At 43.3% G+C, this 16633-nt stretch overlaps 2 protein-coding genes across 14 annotated transcripts in view; one reads left to right on the forward strand and one right to left on the reverse strand.

Annotated features, from left to right (window-relative positions):
• Positions 1 to 12466, reverse strand: part of ATP7B (ATPase copper transporting beta) — a 43361-nt gene extending 30895 nt beyond the window's left edge. For 9 of the 13 annotated variants that reach the window (XM_040705525.2, XM_040705496.2, XM_040705488.2 and 6 more), the window contains exon 1: positions 687 to 1025. In XM_040705525.2, the coding sequence (XP_040561459.1) occupies positions 687 to 935 (249 nt within the window). In that variant the 5' untranslated portion in view covers positions 936 to 1025. Of the gene's footprint in view, positions 1 to 290; positions 1026 to 3128; positions 3229 to 4522; positions 4746 to 12276 lie in introns of those variants that run through there. The other 4 variants (XM_040705520.2, XM_040705504.2, XM_040705510.2 and 1 more) reach the window with 4 other exon arrangements.
• Positions 12467 to 12606: 140 nt separating this feature from the next.
• Positions 12607 to 16445, forward strand: ALG11 (ALG11, alpha-1,2-mannosyltransferase). Its single transcript, NM_001199825.2, has 4 exons — positions 12607 to 12661; positions 13168 to 13401; positions 14028 to 14959; positions 16054 to 16445. The coding sequence occupies exons 1-4, from the start codon at positions 12624 to 12626 to the stop codon at positions 16323 to 16325; spliced, it is 1476 nt and encodes a 491-aa protein (NP_001186754.2). The 5' UTR covers positions 12607 to 12623; the 3' UTR covers positions 16326 to 16445.
• Positions 16446 to 16633: the final 188 nt, after the last annotated feature.

Here is a 16633-nt window from a genome sequence, read left to right on the forward strand (position 1 = left end):
TATTTCAAAGAACACAATATTTGTTCTCAGAGTTTGTTACCCTTAAACATACAATTAATCCAAATCGTTGTAGTTTGTAACATTACCTTTTAAAAAGCAAAATCTTTTTTTTTTCTTTTTTTTTTAATAATAAGCCTCATGTTTTTATTGGCGTCGATGTTCATGGAGAGGAGGCCTAGAAAGATCAATCTCTATAACTCTGAATTAAAAATTGAATAAAACATTGCCACAGATACATTACCATGAAGTTTTGTTAATGTCCACCCGGTAGTTCTAAATAAATGACTTACCTAAAATTATGATGTTTCAATGTTTCTGCAATTTCTGTGATACCAGAGAATGACCCAGCACATATCAAACTATTCAAGAAATCACAGTTCAAAAGGAGAAGCACTCATTTGTTTCCTTACTGGGAACCACCACTCTATACTATTAGAGGTGGAGTCGAAAGAAAACGCTCATTAGCTAATGATATAGCATACCTCATTACCATTTGCTCTCAAAGATTAATTTCAGAGACCTCAGAGGCCTTGGCAGCATACTACTTGTTAAAGGGCATGGAGTCATGCTGGGGATTGAAGCTATTCATATACAGAAGGTTTAGCACATCAATAAACAACCCAAGTCCAGCACATTTAGCTTTAAATTCTCCATTTCCCTCCCAACACACACAACAGCTCACCAACCTGCCTTCCAGTTGTATTGACTTCTGGCATTCCCATGGAGTTACGCTGCAAAACTTTCTCTTCTTTCTGCAAGTTACTGCTTGCTTCCAGCGGAGACCCCGCTTTGGACCCTTCACCAATAATCAGTAGTTCAGGCACATCGTGAGCTGCCTGCCGCTTTCGAATGGACACCAGGGTTATGTTTTTGTTGTTTAAAGTAGCTAGGCAGGACAGCTCCCTTCGCATTTTATTGTCCAATTTTCTCTCCATTATCTTTGCCGGCTTTAAATATCGCAACGCCAAAGGAAAGCTTTAGGAGAGAAGCTATTCAGTGCCTTATCAGCAGCCCTTTTTTCAGCTACTTTTACAACGGCCTGGGGAGTTCTCATCAACGTGCTCATTAGGCATGCATAACGAAATCCCAGATGTAACCTGTGATCTTTGTGTACACTGCTCGCTGCACTCAGCTACCTCCTCTCACTGCCAGTTTCAATGCTTCCCACCAATTGGCATCCCTTGTGCTTACCAAACTGCATTCAGCGCTGCTAATCTTTGCACACGGCATTGTGGCCAGCTCAGCCTTTCACAAGCTACTCAAACATGACCTGTGTGCAGCAAGCCGGTGCATAATTAACTCAGTCAGGCATACCCACAGCTCCCACAAAGGGCAATGTCGCTTTTCCCCTTCCTTTTTCCAGGGATTTCTTGGGTAAAATATGGTCCCCGCTCACATTTTAACCATGCTTGTGATTATACTGTTCAGTAAGATCCCTAGACTGAAGGTCTTTCTTTCATTTAGAGCAGTCCTTCATTTCAGAAAGGAAAAAAAGAAAAGACTGAGTACAATACTTTTGCTTTTTAAACCATACCTCTTTGCCGTCACCAAGCTTAACTACTAAATGAATAAACAAACAAACAAACAAACAGAAAGCTACACCAGCAATTAGTGCCAGGAAAACAAAAGGGTTATTTCCATGGGCAAACCCAGTTCCCCTTAGTTCCTCTCACCAGCTACAGCAATGTCTAACTTAGCCATACACAACAGGTACCACCACTGGAAGCATCCGCAGCCAAGCTGGGTGTATTTCCCTGAGACTGCCTTCAGCAAATTGAGAACGCTCACAGTACTGTTCTAACATGGTGAGTGGGACCTCAAGTTCCCTGAGCCTTCAGCATAGCCATCCTCTTCTAAAGATGCCCCTAAACAGGTCCCTAAAGAACGGCCATGAAGGGAATTAATATACTACGGTTAATCTATCATCATTTCACACCCTCCCTGAGTAAGCAGTGACCTCACTGCACAAGTAAGGCTTAAAATAATTCCTTTACATTTAATCAGAAGCTCTCAGATGTGGAAAACATCATCGAATTTACTCCCATGTAGAGATCAGCACAGAGGATCAACATCTCAGGAAAGCTGAGGGAACACACATGGTGCTCCAGCTGGACAGGTCAGATTCTTCCCACTTTTACCTTCACATCCCTCACCTCTCTGCCACAATTACTGCCTTGAACTGGTTTTGAAACAAGAAATGGGAAGTCAAATTGTTGGATTTCTGTGAAAATATTTCGTTGCAATGTCTTTGAATACTAGAGCTATGCCTCCATACTACAGATACAACTGTAAGTTGAAAACCTATTTTTCTTCTTTCTAGAACAAATAGATTCTCTGATGCTAAATCAAAGACGCTCAGAAATTCAGCTTTGAGTAATAATTCTACACAATGGCAATTTCAAGTTCTGGAATATCTTAGGGAACAGAAACTCCAGTTGTTGGGCAGCTGAGAGTACTCGGCCCATTCACCTTTGATAGTATCTTTGTTATTCAGAATATCCCAAACCCAACCTAGGTTGTTTCTACAAGTAACTGGTACTGATGAGATATCATGCAATGAAGCATACTGTAAAAACATGGTGTTGTTCAGTGTTCTTTTCTCCTCCTTTCAGGTCCACCCCATCAAAGCTCAGCTTTGGCTGAAAGAATAGATATTTTTCAGTATCTTCTCCCCAGTTCCTCTCACCCATAACTTTTTTCCCCCAGATTCTGAGCAATTCTGAAGTAAAAATCTGTTTGTTTCTAGAAGCACACAGACAAGTTCTTACTGAGTGCCCCCACAATCCTTTGGCTTCTGCAGTGCTGAATGCTGACGCAGAGGTAGAGGTTTGTGTTTTGAAAACCTTTAGCTTACGAAGTATCTACCCACATTGAGAAGAACTACTTTGCTGGGGAAAAAAAGAAAGTTTTCTATCACTCTTCGTGCGAAAAGGATATAAGATATATTTCAACAAGTCTAATGATGCCAAACATCTATTTAGCCAAGGACTCAAGCAGAGATAGAGAGCAGTGGAGAATGAAATCTGCGCAGTTGAGTTACCAGCACCAGCTCTTGGATAAGCAGTGGCATTCCCAAAGCAGAAACATCCAAGAATCTTGTAGACAAAAAACTAAATATTTTAATTTACCTTAACAGAAGTCCTGCTTGATCCCAACACCTCTACAATTCTCTTGTGGGCCAAGAGGGAGGTTGGGAAGGCGCTGCTGCCTGTCTCGCCTTCCAACAGCAGCACGCTCTGCTTCCAGGCTGGGTTTTGCACAGCTGGGCAGCTTTACCAGGAAGCATCACTCAGGTGTGGTAGTGTGGGATTTAGATGGCAGGTACAAAATACCTCTGCTGCTTTCACAGCTCTTTGCTAGTGCTGGGAGAGACGCTTTTGTTTACATGATAGAAAATGCAAAGCATCCGAAGAAAACTAAATCCCTTTGACTTAAAGCCTCAAGAGTTCATAAAAACATAAACTTTCCTCTTTATATGACCTGCTACTATCAGAGAATGTGTTAAACACATATAAACCACAGGTCTTCATGCATATGCTGCTTCCTGTGTGCATTCATCCTTAGCTTTATAGGATGATTTGTCCTGTGCCTAATCCCTCTGGCTCCTTGAGGTAGAAAAGCATCTTAAAGTATTCTTAACAATGCCAGCAAGATGAGAAGCTTGGGTTCAAAGAAAGAATCAGTGGCCTGGAGGCAAGGGAGTCACATTGCTTTAATCTGCCCAACAGACGAGAGGAACTGGTTGGAACACCTTCACATCACACCTTCACATCACATCCACACAGGGGTGGACTTCAGCTTTTACACACTATGGAAATCACTATGAAAACCATTTGAATGTAAAGTTTATAGTTATTCTACTTTCCTCGGGAGATATCATTTCAAACCACGATAACAAAATGCACCCAAACAGTGACATCAGGCTAAAAATGAAACAATTTCACATCTGACTGCATTGTGGGTTCTTTTCAAACTGCCTCGTGATGCAGCCAGCTAAAATCCTTTACTATTTCCCCCATCCAAGCAGAGCTAGAATGACTTTGGTTTTGACTGCAGGAATTGGAGCTTTAAGGAAAAGGAGAAGAAAAGAAGTTACTGAAAAGCTTGTAGTAACATCACGAACAACAGTCACTTTCAGTCATATTAAGCAACAGCTGGAAGTCTGGTCACATTCCTGGTACCAACCACGTCCTTGAGTTTTCCAAACTAACTGCCATACTTACTATAGGAGGAAAAAAAAAAGACCTTTGTATCACTTGAGTGGGGACAAACTGGTCTGTTTTCCCTCTTTACCAGCATTTGCTCTCAGTATTGAGCAATGAAATCAGATGGATGCCTCCTTGGGTACAATGTTGTAAGCAAGCTGGCAGCCAGCAGATCCCCAAGTGTTTCTGTAGCCTGAACAGTATGTATATCCCTCAGCAGACAAGGAAGTGTGATCGTATGTAACAGCATTTCTTATGCTATGAGAAATAAAACGAAGCCTTACAGAACTCTGAAACGCAAGGAATCAAATCCATACCTGCCATGAATAAAATTGCTTAAGAGTTGACGACCTCATTTCCAATCAGTTCAGACTTTGGCTCCAGCTTTTTCAGGTAGCAGCTTCAATCTTCTCTAAATATTTAAAAACAGTTTGTTTGCTCTAAACCAGCAGAAGTCAGCGGAGAATCTCTTCGGTAACAGAGCTCAGAAACGCAGACTCATTTTTTTGATTCCATGGCTTCTTCACAATAGCAAACAGTGTGGACTTGGTACTCTGCCTGCTTTTAGCCGTGTTGATTTCAGTACAATAATTTCTGTTATCTGTATTTATACTGCAGGAATTTGTTTTTGAAAGCCTAGAAACTACCAAGCCGATCGTATTACCCCCGGAAAAGACACACCTTTGGGGTCAGAGTTTAAGTGCAAAGAACAATCACAATCTGCATAGGCTAATTCAAGTCCAGATCCGCAGTAACATTCATCCAGGTGTGGGGCAAAAATTGTCAGGCAGCACCACTTTCCAACCAGGATTCTCACTTCTTTTGAATAGAGAATCCCTGAACTTCCCATTAAGTAAATGGGAAGACTGTTTTTTTTTTTTTTCTTTCTTTTTAAAGTAAGCTGCTGTTTACCTTGTTGTAGGCAAACTAATAGTAGGCTCTAGGATGCCCTGCCAAACCTACAATTAAAATTTTCCTTAAACAGATCAGGAATGTAAGCCTATGTCTTCAGTGCCACCCAACTATTCATATGCTATGAATCTGTCTCAGACTGTAGAGCCCACACTTTGGAATTACTATTAGTTCCCTTCCAGCACTTGCCTCATCATTCTTGTGGTCATGTTTGATGGCCTTGGAGAGAGATTTCATTCAGATGAGTCACCTGACACTATGTAAATAACACAGCGCACATCACAGCTGTAAAGAATGAAGAAAAGGAAGAAAGAAAGGAAGAAAATTAAAGAAAATGAAAAGAAGGGAGGGAGGGAGAAAGGGAGAGAAGGAAAGAAAGGAAAGAAAAGGAAGAAAGGAAAGAAAGGAAAGAAAGAAAGGAGAGAAAAGAAAGAAAGGAAAGGAAAGAAAGGAAAGAAAGGAAAGTAAGGAAAGAAAAGAAAGAAAGGAAAGAAAGGAAAAATGTAACCTGGATTTAAGCCTGTATTTCTGGTCCTACAGCCAGTGTTGAATCCCAAGTCAAACTGCTTGGCCCTAATATAGGAGTTTATTTGATCCCATTCCATTTCTATTCAGCATAATCACCTTCACTTCAAGAGAAAGACAAACAGCATCTGGTGTTTGCATTATAAACACCATATATAAAATACAAATGCATTGCCTCTGTTAGGACAGCCTAGATACGTAAGGCAAATCCAAATTCACTTTCTCTTAATTACTGTTTCTGCCTGTCTTACACTGGCAGCTGTTGAGAACTTCTTTGCAGAAAGAGAGGCATTTCCAGTAATTCCCAACTGTAAGAAAGCTTGATACCATCTCTTCTGTGCCCAGCACCCAGGCTCCTCACACATCCAGTCCTCTGTAAAGAGCTCTAACAGCTTTCCCCATGTTCCAGACAAAACTCATCCTGCTGAGTGGGCTCACTGCTTTCTCCATCACCTGTGGGGTACTTCTCTTCTTCCCCACTCCCTCTGGACTGGCTGCCATTACTGGGTAGAAAAACATGAGAGTGTTTATTCCCTCCCTGTGGCCTTACTCTTGCAGTGAGGGCAGACCCTAGGTGATCCTGGACATGGCTGCAGGGTGACCCCAAGAGCCCTTTGCAAGCCCAGAGCACAGCCACAGCCCAGCCCTTCTGGCACAGGTGTGGGGAGCTCCCACACTCCAGCTCTGCTCTCAGAAAGGTTTTTCTTTCTGATTCTGAGGTCAGAAATGTGACAGCTCTTTGGCTGGTTCCCTTTACTATGGCAGGCAACAAGTGAAGAAGAAAACCTCTGATGAGGACATCACAGGTACACAGGGTTAGGAACACTGCAGTTCCCAGTAGTCAGAGGTCCAAACTGTAACACACGAGTTGCTGTTTAGCTAACCTATTTACAGTACTTTTGTACAAAAAACCCTGTTAATTATTTGCTCTTCAGGGCTAGGAACAGCACTGCACTACCCAGGTTTAATACTGGGCACGAACTTACTGTCAGCTCTCAGTCAAGAACCACAGGCAGAGAGCTCCCAGCTTTGTGTCAAGGAACAAAGTGTACTTCAGGGTGACCAGGGAAATACACATTGCTTTCCTGGATAGAGCAAAACCTGTTCACTGCAGACTTCTTGAAACTGAGCAGAGGAAAAAAAAAAAAAGAAAGAAAAAAAAGATTAATTTGCTGTTATTCTGTTTCTGATGGAATATGTGATAATGATTCCATACTACATCACATAACAAATATGACAAACAGTGAGGAGAATTCAGGTGGAAATGTCAGAGAGAAAGTGACACGGATGAATGCAATACAACAAGGAAACTGCTGCTAATTTTAAGCAATCCCTTCAGCACAAAGATACGCTTCAAAAAACATCCAAAGGAAATAACAACAGAAAGGATTATAGAAATTTCTATCTGAAACATTGAACACCTGGACTGAAGAAAGCAGTTACAATTCTGCTTTGAAATGCACGCAGCATCCCTCAGGTTGCTTTCTGCGGTATACAAACTGGCTCATCAAAACTGAAATTGACTGCAAAGGCAGCGTTCATTTATAGCAGGAAGACTTGCCACGTAGGAGCAGTTCTGTGCTACAGGAAAAGGATGCTTTTTCCAAGGACACCTGTACTAAAAACTGATGCATACTTCTGCTTGGTGAAAGGAAAGGTGGTGAGTCAGGGACCTACTTTTAAGCAGCCTTAGCTCAGCCCCTAATGGAGAATCTCTGAATCTACGCCATGGGAAAACCGCCGACCTTTCAAGCTTTCTTTATCCCCAGAATGGAAGGTCAGAGGAGGTGGCAAGGCACAGCGCCTGCATCTCTCATGTCTGGACTAGCCAGCCTCCTCCAGCAACAGTAACTCTCTTCTGTCCTGCTTTGCAGATTCTGGCTTTTTTCTCTTTCCTGGTCAGTGCCAACAAGCCAGGCATGAGCACGGAATGCAAATCCTGCCTTGACCTGGATTCAGAGGAAACAGTTTTGGTTCCCATCCAAATAGCACTGCCCCTTGCCTCCTGAAACTGGCAAAGGGACACGCACACAAATACAGTGCACAAACACGTCCCGAACAAGTTAGTGCAGGCTTTTCTTTTTCAGTCTGTGAATCCTTTTAGGTCTGACAACAGGGGTGCCTATTGCTGGGAAAAAAATAGACTCAGCAAAGTTTCGCATTTTACTCAGCAGTTTCATAATCGGTTTAAACAGCTGTTAGGGCACTACTGTGATAGAGATGGTCTTTCACCATCTCTTTCACGTTCTGGTTAGGTGCGTACAGCCATACAGACATTGGGATTTGCATAAGGGAGAAGAAAGAGGAGTTCAGGTCTGCTACTACCGACTCAGAAACGGTGCACATTCCCCTGAAGAATCACAAACTTGCAGCTGAAAAGCTGGGACTTGGAGTGAGTCTCCATGTTATTTTGCAAAGTTGGTAACGTTACCAGGAGGGCTACAACACCGACAACCCCATTTCTGCCTGCGCTCCCAGTCTCTTCAATACATTCCTTTCATCCGCCCTGAAAATGTCAGCCACCTCTCCTGCTGTGGACTGTTTAGGAGAACTGACAGAGAGTCCGTTGGAAGTTACAACTCCAGCACTGGAACTGATTCATTTTCCTATGTAGCTGTTGTCCAACAGGAACTCGTGTCAAATAATCTCCTGTTAATAAAAAACCATGCATTCCGCTGGGGTAAGCTGCCTGTGATAAGATAAATATATGGTATAGGAACTCTTGCAAAAATTCTGTGTAGATCCAAGCTACTTAATACTGAATTGCTTCTGCAATTGTACACCGCTTCTGTGAAAAACAAAAAGGCAGGTTTTGCTCACAGATACATAATACAAGCATCCGTGTGCTGGAACATCAGGCTAAAAAGTAAAGCTGACAGTTTTACATATGTAGAATTGCTTGGATTTAACACATAGTATAACATATCAGCAAAAGCAGCCCCATGGTGTTTTGTCCCAGATATGCGTTGCAGTTTATTTTTTGCTTCACAAATCTTTCGAACACATCCGGTACAACTCTATTTCTGCCTCCTGCTACTATGCAAATAAGAGCAAATGTACTATAACATATAACGGCCTACCGCAAGAAATGTGCAAAAGGGAGAAACTTACTGTGTACACGAATGATCTAAGATTCCTTCTGCTAAAAATGGTCCCAGGCATTTTGCCAGCTAAGGCAGCCACCACATATGAGAAACTCAGTACTACAGTGTGTGTTCCAGCAAGAAAGTAGCCGACTGTATAAGAAAGCATCAAGGACCACATGACTGTCATATGAACATCCTTACACGGTGTTAATCGGTTTCTTTATGTTTGTGACTTGGCAGTAGTCTTATTTTACCAACTTTTGTACATGGAGCCCTCAGCAAGAATGATAGTTGTAAAAATGTACTTAAAAACTGTCCCAAAAGCCTGGCACACTTGAGGAGAACACACTGTGAGTGGATTCTGTCATTTGTTTTGAATACTGCTCACTTGTTTGCATAGATCTGCCTTCAGAGTGAGGACCTTAGTAAGGAAAGCAATTAAAGGGGGACAAAAGTGCTTGCAGAGGCAGCAAAAGATGAAAAACTTGGCACATCTCTGTGAAGGTGAGAACAAAGCCAACTTCATGACACAGCTCATTTCATTTCTTTGGCGTGTTGGCCACGTGAATTTCTCCAGTCAGGACTCACCAATGGAGTAGGAACACTACAGAGAGCTCAGCACTGCTTTGCTGACGTTACCGGCAATATCTTAAGAGCATACATACAATATCTTCTGCTACATATGCATGAGAGTGGTGAAGTGATGACATTCCAGTTAGCCTGCGCTGGATACTCACTCGTTAAAGGTATCCTCTGCAGTATGTAAGGCTGTCAACAACAGTTTTTACACTGCTCACATTGAAAGCAAAATATTCTATGAATAAAAAAAAAAAAACCACTGCTAAAATCACTTTGAATGTATTAATACATCTTTTTTTTAATTACTGCTGGACAGACTACAGAAAAAATAAAACTAAGATGGTCAACATACTGAAAAGCCCCTCCTGTGAGGAGAGGCTGAGCGAGCTGGGGCTGCTCAGCTGGAGAAGGCTCCATGGGATCTCATTAATGTCTGTAAATCCCCAAGGGAAGATGGCAAGAGGTCAGAGCCAGGCTCTGTCAGTGGTGCCCAGTGCCAGGACCAGCGGCCATGGGCACAAACTGGAGCACAGGAGGATCCCTCTGAACAACAGATACACTTCCGTGCTGTGCAGGTGATGGAATTCTGGCACAGGAAACAAAGCATTCCAGAAGCAACTATAAAATGCAGAAGAACTGCAAAAGAAACAGAGGTGCTACTGCACTATCAAGCAAAACACCTTCCAGCTGCAAAGTCAAGTCTGATATAGTTGTGCCAAGGCTGGCAGAGATTTCAAAAGTGTTACTTGAACTTGACAGTTTGCATCTGTAGCAACTTGGCTAGTGATAGGACAAGGAGGAATGGTTTTAAACTGAGACAGGGGAGATTTAGGTTAGATATTAGGAGGCAGTTTTTCACGCAGAGGGTGGTGACGCACTGGAACAGGTTGCCCAAGGAGGCTGTGGATGCCCCATCCCTGGAGGCATTCAAGGCCAGGCTGGATGTGGCTCTGGGCAGCCTGGTCTGCTGGTTGGCGACCCTGCACATAGCAGGGGGCTTGAGACTTGATGATCATTGTGGTCCTTTTCAACCCAGGCCATTCTATGATTCTATGAAACATGGTTAAAAACGTGGTTTCTACGAAGAAAATCACATCTGAACCAGGGAAGTAAAGGTCCCTGCAGATTCCAGGCAGAAACACTGCAGCTGTTCTTCAAATCCCTTTGTACCTAGTCTATGTCTGTTGAAGAACTGTTTCTCTGCTTAGCATTGGTAAGGATCTGCAAAAGTTGTACCAGAATATCTTTTATTTTATGCAGATGTTCCAATACCATCTGGCTGAGCTACAATGTACAGGTCATATGTAGCCTGCAAAGACATCATGTTCCCCAGATTATTCCACGTGGAAGTGCTCAGCAAGAAATAAATACATATCATAAGGAAAGGGCTATAAAACCTCTAAACAAAAAAGAAAAACGAAAAGAAAAGAAGGATATAAATCAGAGAGAGATGCTCCTGCCAAAACAATTCCCCTGGCCTATCCACTGTTTGTTTGCCTTGGGAGCAAGAGGAAGAAAGAACAGTATCTATGATTATTTTGATCTTGTACTGTTACCAGGAAAATTATATGTGACTGTATAAGCTGTGCAGAACTCAAGCTGACCAATCAATCTGCATCTAGGCAAAAATGTCAGTATTTCTGGAAGTGCCACACCTGCACCCCACTGGCTATGCTGCACAGCTGGTGAACAAACTGTGAAGCTCACCCTGCTGGGAAACTCACGCACTGCAAACACATTGCTTGCTGTCACGTGGAAGATGTTCCTGTTGTGACTGGAAATCAGCCTTTTCCTTCCAGCTGCCAAAATGCATGGACATATACATTCCTTAACAGGAAATCTGAGAAACTCCCAACGAATTGATTAGGTCACTTCAGGAAAAGGTAGGTGTCTACCTCATTAAGTTTTTCTTACTTCCCAAAACTCAAAAGCATTACCTCTTACATAAGCTGAGGCTAACCTGTGATCTATCTGCTTCATAAAGAAATTCAACCCAGGACTCATAGGTTCCAAGGGAGTGGCCATAAGCTCCTTTTCAAGTCAGTGATGCACAGATCTCATCAGCTAAAATAGACCAGACTTGTTCCCTAGAAAAACTGTGCCTCTTCTCTGCACCCAGGCAGTCAGCTTGATGTCACAAGGGAGGTATCTTGAGCTGAGAGACATGAACCCAGCACAGGTCCCTTCTGCAAACATCTCATGTGCGTCTCAGGCAATTGGTCTGCCGAGGAAGGGGAATAACACTGAGGGAGAGAAACTAATGCCAGCTGCACCCAACTTAGGAAAACAGATGGATCAGAAATTTAATGTTAGATCACACTTGCCAGACTTCCCAACAGAACTGTCCAAATGTAACTGCTCATCTAATGGCAGAGATGCTTTCATAAAAGCTACTGCAAGTTGTATTTGGGACAGTGATGAATATGTAAATAAAAACATCAGGAACACGATTAATAGGACACTAATTTTCAAGGCTTGACACAGTTCCATTCTCATTCGCCACGCGAAGAATAATCACAGAATCACAGAATTGTAGGGGTTGGAAGGGACCTCCAGAGATCATGGACTTCAACCCCTGCTAAAGCAGGCTCCCTGAAGCAGGCTGCACAGGTAGGCATCCAGATGGGTCTTTCTCCATAGGAGACTCCACAACCTCTCTGGGCAGCCTGCTCCAGTGCTCTGTCACCCTCACCATAAAGAAGTTCTTCCACGTGTTTTTAAGTTACTTTCTATGTTAAGGTTTTAGGCCACTGCTCCATGTCCACACCACTAAGAAGAGCCTGGCCTCATCCATTTGCCAATCCATAGCCATTATTCTCTGATTTCCTCCTGCTCCCAGTACAGCAGAGACTTCATCTCTCTCTGCTGGGTTTAGCAATGGCCAAATGAAGGGATCCAACGCCATCTTCGGCTAAGACCCAGGGTAACCTTCACAAGCATCCCACCAGCCTCACAACCTCTGAACTCACCGAGGGCTATAACATGAAAGAGACTGCTCTGGCCTCAATCATGCTGAGAGATCACAAGCCAGTGCATGATTTCCTCAGAAGACAGAATGGGGGAGGAAATAAAAGCACGGGAGCCAGGAGCAAACCGAGCAATCAGCGCCTCACACGCTTAGAGAACACCCAACCCTGCCCCGTTCCCTCACGCCTGGCCACGCCCACTCCTTGCTCCCGCGCATTCCTATTCCCGCCCCTCTGCCTCTCCCGCCGTCCATCTCCGGGGAGAGCCAATGAGAGAGAGGCAATGCCTGGTTGGTCCCGCCCCCAAGCAACGGGCGCTTCCGGCGGGTGGAGGGGCGGCGGCGCGCAAGATGGTGGCGGGTGGGCTGTGCCTCTGCGGGCTGCTCAGGTACGGGGCGGAGGGGTGGGGGCGGCCCCGCGCCCCACGGCCCTGCCGAGCCCGAGGAGGGGAGGGGAAACTGCCGGCCCAGCGCTGCCCTGACCGCGCTGCAGCGCTTCGGGAGGCAGGCCGGGCAGGAGCTGGGCTGAAGGAGGGCCCTGAACGTCTCTTTAGGAGCCTCTGTGCGCCTTGTGCTGTGGCACGCGGCCTTTCGAGTATATGTGACACGTTGAAATAGAATGGATGGTATTATGTAGTATAATAACGCAAGCATAAATAATATTAATAAACTATAACTGACATCTGTAAAAAAAAAACTGCTAAGCAACGTAGAATAGTGGTTTTTTAAGGTAATTATTGAAATGGAGCAGTGATGCTGATGATTTCAGCGGATAGCAGAGCTCAGGAAGTTGTGTGACACCCTCTGGCCGTCCCCTTACAGCCTTCTTTATGGATTTCACACGTAGCGTTTCTTTAAACCAACTTTGTATTTTACAATTTCCACCTTGTTTCAGATTGCTGTGCTCACTGTTAATCCCTGCGTTGTTTCTAAGTGGAGTTCTGTGCGCCTGCTTGGCCATCCTGCTGTGGGGAATTCGGCTCTGGATACAAGGAAGGAGAAAGCAGCAGACCCCAGCAGGAAGGGATGGGAGGCGGCCACTGCTGGTTGCATTTTTTCATCCCTATTGCAATGCAGGTGGTGGAGGAGAGAGGGTCTTGTGGTGTGCCATAAGAACGCTCCAGAAAAAGTAAGCACATCTGCTTATCAGATGATACCATATTTCATTCTCAGTTTCTCATGATATCATTTATGCAAATGATGATATTTTGCACATTTAATTAGATATCCTTGATATACTGGTCCTGCAGTTCACCTTTCTTCTTCAGCCCTTCACCCACGTTTTGTTCTGTCCTCTGTCTCCTTCATAGCTGTGGCACCTGTCAGTTGTTTCCTCCTTGGCAGAATCTATCCTTCTCCATCGGTTTATAGGGAGCTCTTAGGGACATAACTTGTGTGTAGGTAACTGATGATCTAATCTCAGTAATGGCCTCTTAGTGCAGGAGACTAAGTTAATACATAAAGTGGATTCAACATCGGCACGTCCACTGGCTTGCACAGTCTTCGCATTTTACTCATGCTGTACACTGGATGGACATCTGATGGACATCAACAGCCTTTACTGTTGATCTAAAAAATAAAAACAACATGTAAAGGAAAGAATTCATATAATCAGTTTAGCTACATGTAAGTTGTTCCAGAGGTAGGCCAGACATTTGTTTTAGAACACACGTTTTGGTAATTGAGTGGATAATATTTGAGTTTCGTGTTAGAAAATTTGATGAAAAGAATGAGTGAAATTCTCTTCTGTTCCAGGTACAAAAATGTAACGTGTGTTGTTTACGCTGGTGATAGAGATGCCACTGAAGAAGACATAATAGAAGGTGCTTTCAGAAGATTCAACATTAAATTAACTCATCCTGTGAAGTTTGTATTTCTGGAAAAACGCTATCTTGTGGAAGCTTCTCTTTATCCTCACTTCACTTTGCTGGGACAAAGTTTAGGCTCTGTGTTTCTTGGTTGGGAAGCTCTTCTAAAGTGCGTTCCAGATATTTACATTGACTCAATGGGTTATGCTTTCACGCTCCCCCTCTTTAAATATTTAGGAGGTTGTCGTGTTGGATGCTATGTCCATTATCCCACCATCAGCACCGATATGCTTTCTGTAGTTAGGAATCAGGATACCAGGTTTAACAATGCAGCCTTCATTACAAACAATCCTCTCTTCAGCAAATTTAAACTTGTCTACTACTACTTGTTTGCCTTCATGTACGGATTGGTGGGATCCTGCAGTGACGTGGTTATGGTCAATTCTTCCTGGACACTAAATCACATCCTTTCTCTCTGGAGAGCTGGGCCTTGCACTAGCGTTGTGTATCCACCATGTGATGTTCAGACCTTCCTGGATATCCCGCTGGAAGAGGAAAAGAACAGTGCTGAATATTCTATTGTTTCCATCAGTCAATTCAGGCCTGAAAAAGATCACCCTTTGCAAATCCGAGCTTTTGCTAAGTTGCTGAAGGAGAAGAGACTGAGGCAGCAGCTCTCATTGAAGCTTATCTTAATTGGAGGCTGTCGGAACCAGCAAGATGAAGACCGTGTGAATAACCTTAAGAGTCTTTGTGAAGAGCTTGGAGTTAGTAACAATGTGATGTTCAGAATAAACATTCCCTTTGAGGAGCTAAAGAAACACCTGGCCGAGGCCACTATCGGTCTGCATACGATGTGGAATGAGCACTTCGGCATCGGTCAGTATCTCTCCTCAGGTTTCAGCTGCTTGTCTCAGTGATCAGAACACAGATGGGGAGGGCTTCACTTTGTGTTTAAGCCTAAGAGGTCTGCATGCCAAGCAGGTGCCCAAGTCCTGTTCTTGACAATGGTGATCTAACAGAGGTAAAACCTTCAAGACCAGTTCAGACGCAGTTCAGCACCACTAGGTGCTACTGTAGTGCAAGCTGGATTGCTGTAGACATCGCAGACTGCATTATGGGCATCCTCTAGTCACTTAGACAGCAAGTGCCATCTGTTTAGGATGTCCTGCCTGACATTCAGCTATTACTCTGCAAGCACAAAGTTCCTGCAGCCTGAGGCCCTGTGTTACATGCGTCAGACTTACACAGATGCCTTCTGTTCCCTGCAGAGCCTAAGAAGGCTATAGGTTCCTATGCTGAAGAGACTTAGTGCCTCTTGACTCCACTGACTGCAGAGGGAGTTTAGACACTTAAAGACACCTAGCTCACGTGCAGAGAGATTTTGAATGGTCCATCTGCCTTAACTGCTATTTGAAATGCCTAATATGTGTCAGAGGGCTCTAGCTGCTATTTCAGAGGTGAGTTTCTCAGAGATTCTGTGTCATATTAGTAAAACGCCATGTGAATGCCACTAGGCACCCTAGGCCATTTCACTCCATTAGATGCCTGTGCTAATGCAAGTCCTAAAATCAGTCACTGTGGTGAAACAGAATCTCAAAGAGGAGCTGAGACATGGTTTGCAGTATGCTGTCATGCAGAATTAAGGTATCAGGCACAGTTTATTGGGATTAGTTGGGTCTTCCTGTCTTCCCTGAAAGGGAATGTAAGATTGCCTGTGCCATACATCTACAATATGGTAAGTTTGAAGGCAAACAAAGGGATACTGATCTTGGCTACAAAGTGACCAAGTTAAAGTCATCAGACTTCATTAGAATCACAGCTTGTGAGACCATTTACTCTTATCTAGAACTCCAGTCTATATTAACTTATAATTCCAGGTGAATTTTATTGCTGTTATAAATTTCCAGTGAACTATTGAAAGCCAAAGTATGTGATGTACACGTTCATATCATGTTTTCTATCTTTTACAGGAGTGGTTGAATGTATGGCAGCTGGCACAGTTATCCTGGCTCACAATTCTGGAGGCCCCAAACTGGATATTGTGGTACCCTACGAAGGACGTATTACAGGCTTCCTAGCAGAGAACGAGGACAGTTACGCTGAGACAATGGCTTACATCTTTTCCATGTCTCCTGAAAAAAGGTTAGAGATCAGAGAAAATGCTCGCCAGTCTGTGTGCAGGTTTTCTGACCAGCATTTTGAAGAGACATTCCTCTTATCTGTGGAGCCCTTATTTAAATAAATGTATGGGAACAAAAATGTATATGAATAAAACTTTTTGTGTTTGACCCCGTGTCACCTGTAAATACGTGTAATTTATGGTCCCCCACTCCTATTGAATAAAGAGATCTTTCTTCTTTCTGTCAGGATATGTTTTATGTAAGAGAGTTTACTGGGAAAGAAATACTCTCTTGTATTTCCGATGAAAATTCTAAATTCTTTATGTGCAGAATCCTTCCTAGAACACTGTGTTTTATTGTCTTGATGTATATATGTATATACATGTATACATGTATATATATGTATATATGTTTTTTCCATTGGTAAAGT

The sequence above is a fragment of the Gallus gallus genome, chromosome 1 (genome assembly GCF_016699485.2).
Source record: "Gallus gallus isolate bGalGal1 chromosome 1, bGalGal1.mat.broiler.GRCg7b, whole genome shotgun sequence".
NCBI lineage: Eukaryota > Metazoa > Chordata > Aves > Galliformes > Phasianidae > Gallus > Gallus gallus.